A 20,387-nucleotide genomic window follows, 5' to 3' on the forward strand; every position below is an offset into this window, starting at 1 on the left:
TAAAATCTCACAGTATATAAATGTGACTACTGTTTGTGTATAAATGTAAATAAAAATGCAACTACTCTGTGTTTAACTGGAACTTAGTATAATGCAATGTAAGCAAAAGGAGCTTTTCTCCCCGGGATTCTGTTGAAAATGGATATTTCTCAGTCAGGTTTTCCCAGTAAACAAAAACAAATAAATAATTTCTTGTGCATTTGGTGATGGGGAATTTTGGTGATATAAATGTTCAAATTATTTTTGGCAGTGTTTTAGTACTCAAGTCTTTAAATGATTAGATCATTCATGCTATAAATCACACACACACATTTTACACACACACACACACACACACACACATATATATATATATATATATATATATATATATAGATATATATATATATATATATATATATATATATATAGATTCACTTTATAATCTCGAAATACTGAAATATGGGATTTCAGTTTCTCGAGACTATAAAGCCAAAAAATCAAAAACCCGAAACTTTAAAACTAATGTAACACAAACAAAATACTGTACCACACAAACACAAATACACCTACCTGCCGACACTACAAAAAAACAAACCAACAAACACAACAAAACTAACACATACACAAAATCTTGCTAAAAGCAAGGGGACAACCCATCCTGCGCCCCCCCTCCACTTATATATACTAACTCCGAGGTCGCACTAAACACAAACACACAAAACTCACCACTACACACACACACTAAAATCCCTACCAAATACCCTTACAAAAAAGTACAGTTTGTGTACACTTACCATAAATGTAGATGTTCGAATGTATTCACTGTTGCAGTTATTACACTTGGGTTATCCTGCTGGCAGGCTACCCTCAATCGGCCTGAATTCCAAAGTCTAGGTCCGGCATCGGTTGCTGTCGCCTCTTCCCTGACGTCAGTGCACCAGGGGTATAAAAGATGCAGCCGCCATTTTCTTCAGCTTTTCTTGCCCCAGATGTCAGGTGCCCCTAAAAAGGTAGGCTGAAAATATGCCAATAAAACATGCATGCACCAAAAAATATAATACCTACATATACAAGCAAATACACCACATACGTTGTATAGAGAAGTGTACATAAGTTCCAGGAAAGAGGTGGAGGATGGGTAACCTGGACTGCAACAGTGAATACACTCAAACATCTACATTTATGGTAAGTGTACACAACTGTACTATGTTCTTCGTGTTTCACTGTTGCAGTCATTACACTTGGGTTAAATCCCAAAGCTATGGTTGGGAGGCTAGAGCTAAATAGCATTAGGAGCGGCTATGAGGCACTGCAGGACTGCATTGGCAAAGCCTGCCCTGGATTTAGAGTAGAGTGGTAAATGATAGTGCTTTGTAAAGGTGTGCACTGAACTCCAGGTAGCAGCCTCTAAAATGTCTTTGGTTGGTACTCCCCTGAGAAAGGCTGCTGAAGTGGCTGCTGCTCTAGTTGAATGTGGCCTGATGCCCTTAGGCAGTGGTTTGCCATGTTGTGAAAAGCAGAAACGAATGCAGTGGCCTATCCACTTTGAAATAGTCTGCTTTGAAATGGCCTTTCCTTGTGATCCTGCAGCATATGCCACTAGTAGTTGCTCAGTCTTTCTGAAAGCTTTGGTTCTGTTCAAATAGAAGCGTAGCTGTCTGTGCATGTCCAAAGAATGCAGAATTTTTTCCCCCTTATTCTGTGGGTTTGGATAAAATGTAGGCAGATGGATAGCTTGGTTAAGGGCCACACTGGACACTACTTTAGGCATAAATGTCGGGTTTGTCCTCGGAGAAACCCTGTCTGGATAAAAAATGATAAAAGGTTCCACAGTCATGAGTGCCTGTAGCTCTGAGACTCTTCTTGCAGAGGTTATTGCTAGGAGCAGAGCTGTTTTCCAAGATAAAAACTTTATATCAGCTGTAGCGGCTGGCTCAAAAGGGGGCAGAGTGAGTTTTTCCAAAACATAACTGAGGTCCCATGCAGGTATTGGTGATCTCTTGGAGGCCTTAGGTTTTTAGCTCCTCTGAGGTATTGCCTTAACAAAGAATGAGAAAAGATTGGTGGGTCTGTGTTGTAATGAGCCGAAATGGCAGAGGCATTAATTTTAAGTGATGAAAGGATAGGCCTTTGTCCAGCATCTCAGTTAAGTATTGCAAATTCTGAGGAATGTTTGGTACTGCTGTGTCAATTCCTTGTGCCTGGTTCCAGGCACAGAATCTCTTCCATTTTCCAGCATAGGAATTTCTAGTAATAGGCCTCCTGGCCTCCAAAATGACAACCATCACTGCTTTAGTGAGAGGTGTGTTTTGAATGACTACATTATCCGCCATGCTGCCAGATTTAAGGTCTTGAGTTGGCTGTGCAGGATCTGATTGTTTTATTGGGACAGTAGGTGAGGTATTTGAGGTAACGTCCAGGCTGGGCATTGAGACAAGTTCCTTAGGATTGGATACCTGTACTGGCGTGGCCAGTCTGGGGCAATCAGTATCATTTTTGTCTTCTCTTGTCTGACCTTTAGGAGTACCTTGGGAAGGAGAGGCAGTGGAGGAAAGTCATATACTGTTAAGCTTTTCCAGCTGAAAGATAAAGCATCCACTTTCCATGCTTGTCTTGTGATAAGTCCTTGTGCAGAATCTCTTTAGTTGGCAGTTGTGAGGATAGGCAAATAGGTCTACGTCCGGGCATCCCCATTTCCTTGCTATCATGTTGAAGACTTGAGGATCCAATTTCTACTCGTGGGGATCCATGAGGTTTCTGCTTAGTTCATCTGACAGAGTATTTATATTTCCTGGCAGGAATTGTGCCTGCAGATGCACTTGGTAAGTCAATGCCGTGTCCCACAAAGTCATGGCTAGTCTGCAGAGGGGGTAAGAATGAGTGCCTCCCTGCTTGTTTATATACCACATGACTATGGTATTGTCTGTCTTTATCAGTAGCTGTCCCGGATGAAGTAGGTCCTTGAGGGCCGTCAGGGCATTCTGAACAGCTAGCATCTCTTGTTGATTGATATGTAGATGCATTTGGTTGGCGGACCATGTGTCTTGAATACATCTTCCTGCCATGTGTGCCCCCCAGGCATAATCTGATGCATCCGTTGTCAATGTCTGCCTGGCTGGGGGTAAGGTGAATGGCTGTCCCTTGTTCTGGTGACAGGCTTTTGCCCACCATCGAAACTCCTGTTGCAGGCAGGGAATGAGAGTAATTATTGTTTCCAGGCTGTGGCAATGCTGAGTCCAAACACTTTTTAGGTACCATTGAAGTTTCCTCATATGCAGTCTTGCATATGGAATTAGTAGAATGCAGGATGCCATGAAGCCCAAAGCCTGCAGAATTTTTCTTGCAGTTAACTGGGCCTTTGTTGCCAACAGTTTGAAATGGGTAGTCAGTTGCCTTGGTTTGTCTGGCGTGAGATAAGCCATCTGGGGCAGTTGTATTTAAGCTTGCACCCAGGAATATTATCTCTTGAGAGGGTATTAGTTTTGATTTTTGTTCGTTGACTGTGTACCCTAGACATGGTAGTAATCTCTTTACAAACGCCAGATGCTGTAGTAGAATGTCCTTGTTCACTGCTTGTATGAGGCAGTCGTCCAAGTAAAGATATATTTGTATTCAAAAAAACAACTGCAGGACAACCTCTAAGTTAGTAGCGAAAACCACAGCAGGAAAACAGGCTGGAACCAACGTATCTTCTGTGAACACAATTTTATTTCATAGAGTCAAGGAAAAACAAGTAATTCAGTTCTATTATCCACAAAGTCATAAAAACACGATAGGGTAACACAAGTAGATCAAGCTTTCGGCCTCTCCCGTGCTTTTTCAAGATACTTTAACTAAGCAAACCATATGCTTATATACCCCAATGTTTGATTAATTAATTGTATAATTGTTTCATTAAAACCTTTTCAAGTAATTTTATGCTTAAAGCTATATTCTCATTGTAAAATTCCTACTAGATGTTATTTGTGCAATGTATTTGTGTTTCTTTGCTCCCAGCACCTATTGTAAGATGCTTTGTGTATTTGGGATGTTAGTTATGTATTGCGTTGTTTGTACAAAATTTCTTACTTTGATTTAAATGCTTTAGTGTTTTGAGTAATATTGTATTGTTTTTCTTCTTAATATAAGCTGTTCATGCAAGCGGACCCTTTTTCAAAGGGACAGCTTCAACAGTCAGACAAACTTTTTTCTCTTCTTCCAGTACTGTGCATATAACATTTAAAAAAAGCCTTCCTTATAAATATTTTCCTTATAAAAATTAAAGGTGTTTATTATCTTTTAAAAAACTTTTAAAATTTGGTTTTCCTAAATTAGTTGTTAAAACATTGGCATTTCATGGGTAGGTACCACGTTTTTTTGTTATTATTATTAATTGGTACTATTTTATTATTATTAAATTAGTATAGTTTCTACATTAATAGGTATATGTTTTCTAATTTTGATTAAATTTTGTACAATTTGATACTTCCTAAATTAAATTATTATAAATTACTATAAAGTTAATTAAAATTTATATATTATTATAAATAATTAATTAAATGAATGAATAAATAAATAACTTTCTGATTTTAAATAAATAATCAATTATTAAATTTATTATTAAATCTATATTTAAGACCTTATGAAAGTTATAAAAGATTTGTTTAAAATTTGTTTTCCCTAATATTTATATGTACATTAAAGTTAATTTTTGTTTTGTTATAATTTTGCCCTTCTTTGTTTTAAAACAGTACTTATACTAACATGTTCATTTAACCCTGGTGCTTTTGCAGCATTTAGTTTGATTTGCCATACTAATTCTCTATATTCCAGGGATGTTTCCCAGTCCCCCCCTCTGATGTCATTTTTCACCTGTTCAAGAACTAAAAAATTTAAATTCATTTCTTTGCATGTTAAAGACTGTTTAAAGAATGCATTTGTTTCTTTCCTTATTTTTATTTCATATAAGTGTTCATATACTATTCTTTTTAAGGTTCATTCTGTTTTTCCTACGTAGAAGGACAAGCAGTGTTGACATATTCCTAAATATACTATGCCCTTTGTACTACAATTGTAATGTCCTAGGGCATATAACCCCATGCTTCTAGATTTTAGATATAATCATGTGTCATTAAGCATAAAAGCACATTGCTTGCAAGCTTCACATTTGTAGGTGCCTCTCATTAATTTTGTATTATTTGAATTGTTATTTGTTTCACTTTCAAAGAGATTTTTAAGGTTATTGTTTCTTCTCCTTACAAAGTTTGGCAATTTTGGAATCATTTTATTGATCTCTAAATTATTTGATAACACAGGCCAATATTTGATAATAATGGCCTCAATTTCTTTACTGTCATTATTGAAGGTATATGCAAATGCTTGTTCTTTATGTTCTTCACTATTTACAATTTTGTTGTTGTTTGTATTGTTCATTAATTCATTACCTAAAAGTGGAGCATATTTTTCCTTTCTTTTCGTTGAAATTTCATTAATTAATGCATTAATTAAATTTAAAGGGTAATTTTTCTCTAGAAAGAGTGTTTTTAAATATTCTATTTCAGCTTGAAATAAGTTATCTGTGTTGCAAATTCTTGAGGCTCTGATTAATTGGCCTTTTACAATGCTCTTTTTTTGGAAGAAGGGGTGGCTACTTTCAAAATGTAGGAACATGTTTGAAAAAGTACTCTTTCTATAAATACTAGATTCAAATGTGTTTGTTTCGTTATTTTTCATTAAATTAATATCTAAGTAATGTAACTGATTAGGGTTGACTTCATAAGTAAATTTTAAAAACTTAGTAGATCTATTAACATAGTCCATAAAACCTATAAAATAACCGTAGGTGCCTTTCCATAAAATGCATATATCGTCCAGAAATCTTTTGTAGTGGACAATGTGTTTGGCCCAATTTGATGCAAAAATGTGTTTCAGTTCCCAATGGAGTAATACCAGATTTGCATATGCCGAAGCTACAGTGTACCCATGGCAACACCCTTGTTTTGTTTAAATAATTCTCCATTAAAAATTATAAAATTGTTGTTTAAAATAATTCCCATAAATTCTACTAATAAATTAATGGTGTTGCCGCTAAAGGTTGTGAGTTTTACTAACATATCATTAAACCATTCAAGTCCTGTTTCGTGTGGGATACTGGGAAATAAATCTATAATGTCTATAGTAATCATAAACTGTGTCTCTGCAAAAAATTCTTCTTTTATTCCTTTTAAAAATTCCCATGAATCTTTACATAGGCATTCTATAGATGTTACACATTTTTTGGTCATACTATCAATGTATTTGCCTAGTGACTCAGTAATGCCCTTTGCTCCCGCTACTATCGGCCTAAATTTTAAAGGTTGTAAGCCTTTGTGGACTTTGGGTATTCCAAAAATAATGGGGGTCAGTGGTTTTTGTACTAAGAGGTAATTAAAAAGCTGTTCATTTATTGCCCCTTGTAAAAGGTGGTCTTCTAAATTGTATTTGATTTTACTATAAGCTATATTCCTCTCATTTATCGATATTTGTGTATATTGTTCTGTGTCATGTAACATATTATAGATGTAAGTTTCATAAACTTGTTGGTACATAAGTACTACCCCACCCCCTTTATCCGTTTTCATCACCCTTATTTTTTCATTTTTCAAGAATGTTAGCAGTTTATTATATTCTTCTGGGAAATTGTTAGATTCTTTGTATTTGCTTAGTTTACTAAGTTTTCTGAATTCATTCTCCACTAATTCTTCGTATATTTTCAGTGAAGGGTGCAATGGAGGGTTGAATGTGCTTTTTCTATGAAATCCTTGTTGTGTATTTTGTGTGTTACCAAAGTGGATGTTTAAATTTAATTGTCTCATGAATAATTTTAAATCAATTATGGTGTTGGTAATGTTAATAGAGGTGTCAGGTACAAAATGTAATCCCTTCTTAAACAATTCAAAATATGTCTCATTAATTTCTACTTCTGTAAAGTTATATATAGAAAAATTATCTTGTTTGGCAATTGTACATGCATGGGTAGTTTCTTCTTGCTGTATAATTTCTATTATTTCTATGTCACCAGGTTGATTTAAAGTTATCTCCTGAATCTGTTCCACATTTGTGCTGATTGTTTCATTTCTCGATTCATTTGTCTTCCTGGTGCTTGTTGAAAAACCTGCTTATTAACATAATTACTTTTTTGTGCAAGCCTTTCACTTCTTCTAGGAACCTCTACCCAGTCATTAATTTCATTTACATTGCTTTCATTGTTAGTTGTTCCCTCTTGGTAATTAGGTCTCATTGATACATTTCTACTTTTTTTACTAAAACAATATGCTGTACCATTCTTATATTCCTCTAAATCTCTTTCAAGTTTCTTGATTTTTCTCATGACTACTCTATTGCAATGATCATCTACTTCTTTAAATGCATTCTCATAGTCACGTTTCACTCCACTAAAATTCATATTATTTACTATACTTTCATTCAATTTATCAATCTCATTCAACAAAAATGCAGCTTTCCCTTCATAGTCATTAGTCATCAGTTTCAGCATTTCTATTCCTGTTTTGTTAAACAAAGCAGTAATTTCATTGAATAATTTAGTCCCTGGTTGTGCATTGTTTGGCAATCTGTTGAAACGTAGCCCCTTTGGGATACATTCCACTCTTACACATTCAGTTAAGTATTCAATTTCCATTTGGGCCGTTCTACATGCATAAAGTTTATTATTTAATTCAGTTACCAAATGTTCAATGTTACCATTCTGAGAATTATAGTTTTGTTGCACAGTACCTTGGGCAAACATAAAATGTTTGCTAGTCCATTTTTTTAAATTAAAGTCCTTGGTTTGCTGTCCTGGATTTGAATACGGACCCTTGTTACGTGAGTTTTGAGCGCTTTGATTGTGTGAGCGCTCGTCTTCAAATACTTCAGTAGAGAGTCTTTTTCTTTTTACCGTTGGTTCTTTTTCATTAAAAAGTTCTTGTTGGTTTGGTGGTGGTACCTTTGAACTAGTAGTGCTTTCTTTTGTTAATAATCCGCTGAGTTGTGAGAGTAGGCAGATCACTTGCCTAAATTCTCCCCGCGTTACTGGTTCCTGCCATGTGTGCCCCCCAGGCGTAATCTGATGCATCCGTTGTCAATGTCTGCCTGGCTGGGGGTAAGGTGAATGGCTGTCCCTTGTTCTGGTGACAGGCTTTTGCCCACCATCGAAACTCCTGTTGCAGGCAGGGAATGAGAGTAATTATTGTTTCCAGGCTGTGGCAATGCTGAGTCCAAACACTTTTTAGGTACCATTGAAGTTTCCTCACATGCAGTCTTGCATATGGAATTAGTAGAATGCAGGATGCCATGAAGCCCAAAGCCTGCAGAATTTTTCTTGCAGTTAACTGGGCCTTTGTTGCCAACAGTTTGAAATGGGTAGTCAGTTGCCTTGGTTTGACTGGCGTGAGATAAGCCATCTGGGGCAGTTGTATTTAAGCTTGCACCCAGGAATATTATCTCTTGAGAGGGTATTAGTTTTGATTTTTGTTCGTTGACTGTGTACCCTAGACATGGTAGTAATCTCTTTACAAACGCCAGATGCTGTAGTAGAATGTCCTTGTTCACTGCTTGTATGAGGCAGTCGTCCAAGTAAGGATATATTTGTATTCCTCTTTGTCTGCAAAATGCAATTACTGGTGCCAGACACTTTGTGAAGACCCTGGGCGCAGTAGATAAGCCAAAGGACAGTGCAGAGAATTGGTAGTGCATTGAGCCAGCTTTGAATCTGAGGTACTTTCTGCATGTTTGTCTGATTGGGACATGCAGGTATGCCTCTTTTAGGTCTAATGTCACAAGCCAAGCCTTCTTGCCAAGCATGGGCAGAAGCTGCTGTAAGGTCAACATTTTGAATTTTGGTATATCCAGATATGTGTTTAGAATAGAAAGGTCGAGTATTGGTCTCCAGACTTTGTCCTTTCCGGGTACCAAGAACAGTCGTGAATAAAACCCTTGTCCCTGCTCCTGTTTTGGTACTTGTTGAATGGCCCTCATGTCCATGAGGGATGAGATTTGTTTTTGTGCCTCTGCCCATTGTTTTTTTCGTATGTCTGGGCAACCGTTTGCCTTTGGCAGGGTATGAAAGTAAAACTTGTAACCCCGTGACACTATGTCTAAGACCCATTTGTCCTGGGTTATTATGTGCCAATTTTGAGAAAAAAGTGCTAGTTTGCCCCCTAAAGGTGCAGCCAGAAGATAAGTGCTTGGCGCAGGCAGGGGGAAGTCATTGGGACTGTTTCCTGTAAGGCTGTGATTTGTCTTCTCCACTTTTGGAGGTAGAAGCACCCCATAGTTTAGACCTGTATGAACCTTGGGGCTGGGATCTGCCTCTAGGGCGTCTGCATCTGCCCCTTTGTGGTCTGTCTGACACTGGAAAGGACCAATTCTTTGTAAGCCAGTGTCTGCTAAATCTTGGAAGCTGTACCTGTAAGAAATCCTTGACTGTTTGCATAGATTTAGCTTTGTCCTCCATTTTCTTTAACACCAAACAAAGTATCATGCTGTAATGCAGCATCTAATAATTTTGCTTTAACATGATTTGGTAAATTTTGTTCCTTTAACCAAGCATGCCTCCTAATAACCAAACCCGTGACAGCGGCCCTGCAAGAGGCCTCCAAAGAATCAAAACCACATTGCAAAGTATGCTTTCCAACTTGCTCAGCTGCATGCAGTAAATCCTGCATTTCTTTGTTTTCTGCACCTTCAGAATTTATCAATATTTTCTGTTTAAGCAGTGACATAATATACTGCTGATATTTGAGCATATGAAACTGACAATTTAAAGCCCGTATAGCCAAGGTAGCAGAAGTGTAAATCTTCTTTCCCCATCTCTCTAATGCCCTAGAATCCCTGTCAGAGGGGGTAGGGTTTTTTGCAGTGGATGCCTTGACCCCTTTGGGACCCTGAGAAATAGTTTCTGGGTCAGCAGCAGGGTTCTTGAAAAGGACTTTATGAGAGTCAGGTACCCTGTAGTAACTGTCCGGCTTAACAGGAGCTGGAGGTAAGGAATCAGGGGTCAGACTGGACTCTGTAAATACATCATCTACAATGTCTAACACAGGTGGAATAGCTAGGGGCCTGTGTTGTGGGAGTAAAAGGAAGTCCCGGAGCCTTTTCTTAGATTCAGAATAACCTTGGCTCTCCCAGTGGAAATGTTCCCTCATGGTGTGCAAGGTTTCCCCAAGAGAGTAATCCTCAGGAGGAGAGGCTGAAGGTATAAATTCTTCAGCATCAGAATCCTCACAGGGAGGAAGAGAGTATTCCTGATCAGAAGAGGAATCTGTAGAAATGGAAACCTGATCTGAAGATTCATATTCTGTCTCTTGCCTAGGCCTCTTATCAGGAGGGGGATGGGAACCCCTGATCAAAGTAATTAAGTCTTCGGCCACTTTGAGCATCTGTTTTTTGGGCATGGAGGCCTGACCATGAGGCTGTTGTACTTGTTTCTTTGTCTTTAAAGATGCTTTAGTCTTTGCCTTTGTTGCCGGAGTCACTTTAATGTAAAACTGAGTAGGTCTGAAAACACCCTCAGAAGCCGATGCCTGCTCAGCAACTCCAGACCCATCTGAGGGAATAGTTTCCGAAGGTCCAATACCTTTAGCTTCCAGCGACCTAGGCGACTCCATGTGTGAGTCTGTAGCGGCCTGGGGTTCCAAAGTAGCGGGCGTTAGGGGCTGCGAAACCACCTCACTGAGAGCCGGCGAACCGGCGACTGGCTTGGAAGAAGCTTTGTCATAAGTTTTAGACCTCGGATGCCTGTCCTTTTCTTTTTCTTTGCGTTTCTTGTGAATTGCGGTAGTCGGTTGGCTATCCGACGGCATTGTGTAATTAAATCTTCTGCCAAAATAGTGAAAAGCAAAATCATTCTGGCGCTTTATAGTGCCCTGGTTAAATCTAGCACAAAACCGACAAACAAGCAACGTCGTGGTCAGGGCCTAGGCAAGGAATACAGTAAGAATGAAAATCCTTATGAGGTATTTGCTTCCCACAAGAAATACAATTATTAACTTTTTCTGACATCGGTCTGCAGCAAGAAAAAAGTTTTCCCCAATGGGGTACTTAGCTTTTTAAGTAGACTTCGGATCTGAAATTCGAACACGAAAATCTCAGGAGTCGGCCGACCGGCACTTGCGAACTGCTTCTGCTTCGGGCACTGCACAGCAAGAAAGACTGACGAAAATGGCGTTGGCTGCATCTTTTATACCCCTGGCGCACTGATGTCAGGGGAAAAGGCGACAGCAACCAACACCGGACCTAGACATTGGAATTCAGGCAGACTCAGGGTAGCCTGCCAGCAGGATAACTCAAGTGTAATGACTGCAACACTGAAACATGAAGATCATCACCACATACCTCAAACCCCAGCTAAATCCTTCGCATATGCGAACACATAATAGCAAAATTTCCGCATTCGCTATTATGCAGTTTCGCATAATTGCATTTCAACTTTATAGTCTCGAAATAATGAAATTCGACATTTCAGTATTTCGAGATTATAAAGTGTAAATATATACATACATATATATATATATATATATATATATATATATATATATGGATTTGTATCACTTCACTGAAAGACTATTTGACTGAGACCAAATCACCTAAAGTTCATTTCACTGAAAGTTTATTTCACCTAAAACTCATTTCACTGACAAGTAGTACTCTAAGGCAAGTCAAAGGTATATGTCCTTTTCCCCACTGTAGTGCAATCCTGGTGTTAGTATATATAGTTAGGGGGTGTGAGGGGGCACAGCCCCCCACATTGGGGGTGGTGTGGTGGGCGTAGCCCCTCACTTAATTTGGTTTTCTATTGTCTGGTTTTGTTTTACATTATTTGGTAAAACCGAACTAGGTGGGGCAGCTACACCCCTCCTAACTATATATACTAACACCAGGATTGCACTACAGTGGGGAAAAGGACATATACCTTTGACTTGCCTTAGAGAACTACTTGTCAGTGAAATGAGTTTTAGGTGATTTGGTCTTAGTGAAAATGGGTGCATATGTGTGTGTGTGTGTGTGTGTGTGTGTGTGTATATATAAATATATATCTATATCTATTATATATATATATATATATATATATATATATATATATATATATATATATACACACACATATATATACATATATATATATATATATATATATATATACACATATATACATATATATATATATATATATATATATATATATATATATATACATATATATATGTGTGTATATATATATCCCTATCATTTGATCAAGTTTTCAGAAACTCAAAATTCATATGGTCAAGACCACGATTGAGTTTTTGAAAAAACAAAGCTTTTGAAAGGAGACTGCGGTACAGCAAGGATCAGGAAATTTATCCTTTTCTTCACTGCAGTGCAATACTGGAGTTGGTATATATAATTTGCAGACGGCTTGCCCCCCTACATAAACTTAAAAAAAGGTGTGTGTGTGTGTGTGTGTGTGTGTGTGTGTGTGTGTGTATATATATATATATATATATATATATATATATATATATATATATATATATATATATATACATATACACATATACACTTTTTTTTTTTTTTTTTTTTAATGTTAAGAGTTATTGGAAACTCAATCATATGGTCTTGTTTGTAAAAATTTTGAGTTTCTGAAAACTCTATCAGCATATGCTGAAGAATGCCTTTCTACTCTAAATTACTTTACTGCATCATAGTCCCAATCTACATTTCAGAACGCTGCCTCTATCGTTACAATGTCAGGCCTTGCTCTAAATATAGTAACAGAAATGTTACCTTGCCTGGTGAAGTATTTCCTTTTTTTTGCTAAAAAAAATTTGATGTAATGAGAACTTTGTGCATGTATATTCTGGACATCACTGTCAACATGGACTTTTGAAAACAGGGCAGAAATCTCCACAATGGAAAGCAGGTACAATACCATACTGCATCATGTAATCTGAAATACTGAATTTGTTACTTGCACATTAGAAGTCATATGTCAGTTCCCTCAAGACAGTTCAACTCTTCTGGTGATATGAGAAGTTGGTATAGATATATTCTAGACATTACCTTCACCTGTCCTTAACAGAAGTCAAATAGTCTCAACAAATATAAAATAGGAGTAACGTCAGATAGTGGTAACAGCAGCCTTCAAAAATACTGCATTTGCTACCTGTGTACAAAGCTATAATTTAGCTCCCCTATGAGAGTTTGTAATAAAAGGTGTTGGAAAATTATAATAGGATATTCAGCTGCAAAACATACTTGAAAGATGCCCACTGTATTCCCAAGGATTTCACTGCATCTCAATTCTGATTTACATAGCAGCACTCATTTGCCGGTTCACACAGTTTAAGCCACAACCTATATGCAGTAATAAAAAATGTTACCATGTCTCTCAAAATATTTGTGATGCTTAACTTCTGATGTAATGACTGCACAATAAAGCTATATTACTGGTCTTGCATGATCAGCTATCCTACTGTACCTATGTAACACCGCCACCTATGATAAAAAGCCAATCTGACCAACTGTGATTAGGCATTCAAAACCTGATCAACTATTTGTTGGGGGCATGTAGAGTATTGTAGACCCATGTGGTCTACCAAAGTGTGGTGGGAGGATGACATAATGGTTAAGGTGTTTACCTTAAAGACACAAGGTGCAGGGTTTGACTCTCACATGGGGTAACTGGCTATGCTTCAAATGGCCCAAAAGGACAGTTAGCCTAGTGCTAATCTATGAACCTATGAACCTATAAAAGCCAAGTGTAATTTCTAACCTGAAACATTTACACAACAAATTTGCTACAAGGGCTCAAAGCTTTTTTTTTTCACTCCTACTGTAATGTTAGCCATTAAAATGTGTTCAAACCATTAGTGCTCAGCAGTTTTACTAGCGTTTTAAATGCAAGTACATAACAAAACTGTACCCAATTTATAAATAATACATTACACAAAGTATTTAGGAAGTCTCTTCATTTAAAATCAGCATGAATTCCCAATAAATAAGCAGGATTTCTCCCCACAAGAACAATCTCCTCAAAAGTCAAGGATATGTTAAATCTACAACAAAAATCACTTGCTCTTGTATTGACCATCTTAAATGACAATCGTAAATGTCATTACCAAACATGTACAACTGTGAAGCTTCTCAGGGCCTAAGCCTTTTATCATGGCATCTTTCACCCTTCTTTTCCCTTATCCCTCCACCCTCTTTTCACAAGCAACTTCATCTACTTGTCTCGGTCCTGAAAGCCAAACTTCTAATGTGCTCATGCAGACAATTCTGGAATTGTGATTAGCCTTTTTGTGGCCCTGTTCAGGCAATGACAAACCTGATGCATGTTAAAATGTGAAGACAACAACAAAAAAATGAGAGAAACAAAAAACTAAAGAATTATCAGAAAGCAAAAAATGGCCTTTTAATACATGACAGTCTACCACGCTGAATCATCAGGAACTTACTGTTATCACTGTGAGATGTGCAGTACAGCTCTCCATCAGGAGAGACAGATATGTGCTCAATAGCAGCTCCAAGACGAGGCAAGAAGTCCTTCTTGGTCTCAGACCCATAGCGCCACTGAACTAAGACAGACTCAATACCACCACTCAAAAGCTGAGTACCTAGAAATATCAAGCAGAAGTATTACAGACGTGTGCACTGAACCACAGAAGGAAGACCTGTTAAAGTTACTCTTACTGATGGCACTGACTTTAAGCATATTAAACCTGTCAAATTTCACTAGCAAAAGCAAACATTCACACTTCCTGTAATAACTGATTTATGAAAAAGAACCTCTTTAATGGGTTTTATGTTCAGATGCATCCTCCACACTAGTCAGCATTTGATATTCTTTTTCTGAACACTACTACATTTGGGAGGACTTCTCAACCACAACGGTGCACAAATACCAACACTGTACATTGACAATGTAACCTCATCCCCACACACCTGCCAATTCACTAGTCACTTATCAGTGGTCCCAAGCAAATCAAAACTTACAAAACCATGGCACAGACCTTGTTAATGCATGACAAGATTCACAACTGCCACAAACAATGGAAAAACAGCAAATCCTCAATATGAACACAGCAGGAAGCAGGCAGGAAGGAAAATCCGCACCATAGTGAAAAGAAGCACAATTTATTAAAGATAAAGATAAAAGAGAGTGGGGGATTTATATTGAATTTACTTTAACTTGTATTTTGTCTAATTAAGTTCCTGGGATGCCGGGGCAAAAGCACTTGCGCTTAAGTAAATTGTGTGCCTTTTCACTACAGTGGGGATTTTCCTTCCTGCTGTTTGTGTATTGATAAGATACATACTTCTGAATGAAAATCCAGCAGCCAAGACAAGGCTAGGGGGACTGTCCATTGTTACAATACATATAAAATAGGTGCCTTATATATTTGGCATGTACATTATATGTGACAAATGTAAACACAAAAAGTACACTTGGGTAAAATCTACCATAACAGCAGATGTCCTTCCCTTCACTTTTGTAGTATTCTTTTCTAAAGGGATCTCCTGACAAGGGTAGCCCAACTTCCGGCCAATATACCAAAGCCTTAGCTTTTTTAGACGTATGCAGGGTTGCCAGACTTCTAAATGGCCAAGTAGAGATTTGACACAAAAAAAAAAAAGGTATAGAGGTCTGGTCTTTGCGATTTATGATTGGCCCGTCTGCCGGTTTAAGAGCAAGGGTGCCAGAACCATACAGTGAGGGGGAGGGAGCTGCAAGACCAGTGTCTTGGGGAAAAATTAATGAAGCAACATAGACAATTACCAGACAAATACTCCAAGGTGGAGTTTTTCTTTGAGGAGGACTCAATGCAGATTTGTCTTTAAGGAGGACCGATGCATGCATTGGAAGCTAACATGGATTTAAAGACAAGCATGCAGAAGTTTAACTAGCCTGTTCGTAAGTGATTTGTCCCAAGTACTTTGGGTACAAGGTGCAGCTTTTAAGGACAGTTATGCAGCCCCCCCCCCAAGTGCTGATCATTTCTTATGGTAAAGGAGAGTTTTGTTGATTCATGATGTTTTCTCACTGCTGCCTGAGTCATGGTAGAGTGTGTGTGTGTGTGTGTGGTGTGTGTGTGTGTGTGTGTGTGTGTGTGTGTATATATATATATATATATATATATATATATATAAATAAAATGCCCCATAACTGGTGGTTATTATTATTCAGCTCAAACCCTACACCTTAGGTACAAGAAACAAGAGCCTGAATTCTCTACCCATACCACCACTTGTGACTGAGGGAGCAGAGTCCATAGCTCTCAACTGTCCAGATTTTCACAGAATATTTGGCTCATACTTTTGGTCTGTTCCTCTTAAAATTTGTGGTTTTCTGGGAAATCAGTGAGAAGTGAATTCAATAGATCACGATAGCCCTTTAAATTTCAGTCCTCCTATCTTTCAGGAAACACACAGCAACACAAAACGCATTATTTTAGCAACTTTCTAAGATTATACAAGCAATATTTAAAATGTGTCCCTAGTTTTGGGCCTTTGCCTCCCCCCCCCCCAAAAAAAAAAAAAATCTAATTGTCTTTTTCCAGATTTCTTCTGCTGCAAAGTTGAGAGATTTAGTAGAGTGTCAACTGGATTTTACAAGTAGCCGACAGCTTCTCAATACTAAAAAAAAAATACCAAAGTGAGTTTGGCTTTATTGGCCTGAAACTGTCCATTAAAATGACGAAACAACTCATGGGCATTCTGAATCGTCAATTAGCTGAAAAACCTGATGTTCATAAGGGGTCATTGGCATATATCCCATGTGCCTCTGATACAAGAGGTTTAGGAGGTCATTCAGTGGAAGTTCTATCTGGGGTAAGGGTCCAAAGAAGAACAGTCTTTCACATACAATGCTGCAAGGAAGCTGAAGCTGCAGACTCGAAAGGAGCCTGCGTCAATTTTTCAAGAAAAAAATTAGGTTCCCAGGAAGGAGGAATAGGCTTCCCATGGGGCCTAATATGAAGGATGCCTTTAAGAAATTGTTTTCCCTCAAATCTAAAAGCCAAAAGAGGAGTCAAAGGCAGTCAAGCAGAAACAGCTAAAAGGTGAGCTTTAAATGAAGAGTATGCCAACCTAGCAAGAAGCAATTCACACAAAGTGGATCTTGGTTAGGAGCAAGACACCAGACAGAAAATCTCTTCCAATTGGACAAATAAGATTTCTTGATAATGGGTTTCCTCACCTCCTGCAGAACCCATAACAAGTCCTTAGAAAAAAACGGTGCCTAAAAGGGATCAAAACCCAATGACTCACAGTGTCAGCTGAAATTAAACAAGAGAGGATGGATGAGTTATGGCATTTGAAAGGAAGGAACCTTCAGAAAGGTGTTAAACTGTGAAAGATCCAGAATCGGCCTCCAGATGCCTTCTTTCCTAAGAACCAAAAACATTCCGGAATAAAACCCCTTTCCCCTTTGAAGAGAAGAAGCTGCTTGGATGGTGCCTTGAGATAAAAGGCTCTGAAGTACATCCAGAAAAAAGGCAGAAGCTCCTGCAGAGGGTGAGGAATTCCCAAAAAAAGGAGGAAGGGATTCCCCACACCATTAAGTATCCCTGAGAAATGATGTACAGAGCCCAAGAATCCTGAGTGATCCTTACTAACTGGGAAGAGACAGGGAATGACAAAGAGTTAAAGGAACCAGACTCAGGAGGGAGGGAAGTAAGTAGTCTAACAGAACCTGGCTTGTGTGGAAAAGGAGGCTTCTGAGTAGTAGTAGTCTGAGAAGACATAGCAGGAGGAGCCCTTCTAGAACTCTTTTTACCTTTGGGAGGAGGGTGAGAATGTCTATGTACAAAGGAAGGCTTGGAGGGACATTTTAAAAGAAACTTACAATCCTCAGGCACCTTATAAAACCTATCAGAGATCAGGAGGCTCAGAAGCTGATGAAAAAGTGTCCAACAAGGCAGCTATTACAGAAGGGACTGCAGACGGCTTAGAAAACTCCATTTGGAGGAGTTCATAATACCTTTTCTGGAGGTCAGAAACCTAGGTACAGTCTCATTTAAAAAATTCCATCATACAAGAGATAGTATCCCCAAAGTAAAGTGTTTCAACGGGAGAACCTTGAGTAATGGAGTCCTCCTCCTCCTCCTCATAGCCATAGTCTAATGGAATAGGAATCTAACAGGAATAAGCTAAAGATGCCCAATTCCTCATCAGAAGAGTCCTGCTCCCCAGGCCTCTTAAGAGAAGTAGATGACCAAGAGGCAGAAACTACCTCGGGGAACTTCAAAGCCATGAGTGCATTAAACAACCCATTTTTAAAATCCTGCCATTAACACTGGGGATCCTTAGAAGAAGGGGAAATATGTTTTTTCTGCCTTTTTTTTTTTTTTTGACACCCATCAACGTAGTGGGATTCCCCTCCTGAACAAGAATCTGTGGAACACTCGGTACCTTGGATATGATCATCCGCAGTCTCCCCTCAACATCCGTAACCGACATCTGCAGAGCCTCAGAGGATGCAAAAAGCTGGATCCATGCCAGCCACCAAAACGGTTGCATCAGAGGAATCTGACAGAACAGCCAGACGATCCTCAGCAGGGCTTTCACCAGCCTCAAGAGAAAAGTCCAGGGTGGTGGTACAGCAGCAGAATCCAACTGGACCATTCAGTCAGGGGCACAATAGTCAACAGCCTAACCTGGCAAACACAGGCCTAAAATGTGTTGAAAGCAAAGATTTCTAAGCAGAGATGGAAGAGTTTTTCCAAAGGGGCAGGGATTGCAAAACTGGAAATGAGCCTCACTCCTGCCCTGAGACAGTGAATAAGAAGGGGGAAGCATCTTGACACCCATCATGGCACTAGTAACAGAAACACCTCTACACAAAAACAACCATGATGGTACAAAGTACTAAGCATTCATATGGCAAAGCACTCAAGCTTGGATTCAAGTGGAAAGTTCCGCCTAGTTACCAAGCCCCTTACAGATCTCAAAAGTAGACAAAAATCCAAGAAAACAGATGACCAGATACATTAAGGAATCAGGAGAGAGAAAACTTCCTTAAGCACAGGGTGGCTTACCAAGTCAACCAAGAGCCAAAGCATTTGTACATCAACCCTAAGCTAAGAAAGGCACCACAGGATAAGGACTAAGTTTCTGAACACAATACAAAGAAAATATCTTAGCTAGGAAATCTTAACCATAAGGACATAAGAAATCACCATATATTCCTCCTGACTGTGGATCAAGTGAAACATGGAAGTCCAGTCTTGAACTAGTCTGAAAGTCTTCCCCTTCTTCCACTACCAGAGAGACTGATCATAGGTTCCCATTAGAATGGAATAAAAATGTAGCCACAGCTCAGGTGTCTTCGGGCAGGGTTTATCGACTTGGTTCCTTAGGTACTGGAGGAGGCAACACCACCCTCCTGCAAGAAGCTAACTAACAGACTATCTGTGATAGCCAACTAAGGAAGACCACAGTCAAAATGGTGGCCAAGTGTGTGCATACGTGTGTGTGTGGTGGGCTGACTAGAGATCAGCAATAGGCAAGGGGAGCCAAAAACAGCGCTCATAACTTAGTTGCATCTTTCCACCTCAGACCTGGAACCAAAGAAGCCAGATGAAGGAGAAAGGCAGGACTTGCCCTAGATATAGTGGAACGTCTGCTGAACTTGAGTCTCAACCCTTAACTTATATGAGTGCTAGTATCGAGACAGCAATCAGAATGACCAAGCACCCTGATGAAGTATTACCTAGCAGCAAGCATCCCACAATGCATGAAGCATAGACCACTACCATGCCCAAGTACTGGTGGTCCCTCCACAGAGGAAACAATCAGTATGAGGTAAGGGTATGGGTATGGGTGAAGACTTGAAACAATGCAGCAGCCCAAGAAGGCTATCCAATGAACTGACACCAGGGAACCAGAAAAAAACACCAAGATTACTTTCTACAGAAACTCTAATTAGGGTGATCAGATACCTGCAACCTAAAAGAGTAAGATGAAGACTTTTGCCTAGCGCTGGCCCCATTAGTCAATGATGTTTGGTTCTGGGAGTAAGGAGCCATCAAAGCCACAAGGGAGAGGGATTCACAGTCCTAGAAACCTTCTACTCATGGCCCTGCAAGAAGGTATATATGACAGTAAAAAAACTTCTTCCCCAAGCAAGAAAGATGGAAAAGTCAACATGAAAAGGACAAGACAAGGTCATCCTGCTCTGAAAGGAAGGAGGAAAAGAAGAGAAGCACTCATGGCCAGCTGGCTAATTGCAGTCTGGGCCCGTCTCACAGAAACCACCATGGAAGAACCCACAGAAGTGGCGGAATTAACAAGGGGGCTCTTTTTCAGGATTCACAAGGATGGTCATTCTTAGATGAGGCAAATTGGGGAGCTGCTAACCCTTTCCCCATGACCCAGAACAGACTATTTCACGACTTTACAAGAGT

At 38.9% G+C, this 20,387-nt stretch overlaps 1 protein-coding gene across 1 annotated transcript in view; it reads right to left on the reverse strand.

The window, feature by feature from the left end:
* The window catches only part of WDR75 (WD repeat domain 75), a 1,027,793-nt gene that overhangs the window by 756,725 nt on the left and 250,681 nt on the right, over positions 1 to 20,387 (reverse strand). The window contains exon 9 of the mRNA XM_044071106.1: positions 14,439 to 14,597. Coding sequence (XP_043927041.1) covers positions 14,439 to 14,597 — 159 coding nt within the window. The remainder of the gene's footprint in view (positions 1 to 14,438; positions 14,598 to 20,387) is intronic.

This window comes from Protopterus annectens, chromosome 5.part0 (genome assembly GCF_019279795.1).
Source record: "Protopterus annectens isolate FY-2018-M chromosome 5.part0, PAN1.0, whole genome shotgun sequence".
NCBI lineage: Eukaryota > Metazoa > Chordata > Ceratodontiformes > Protopteridae > Protopterus > Protopterus annectens.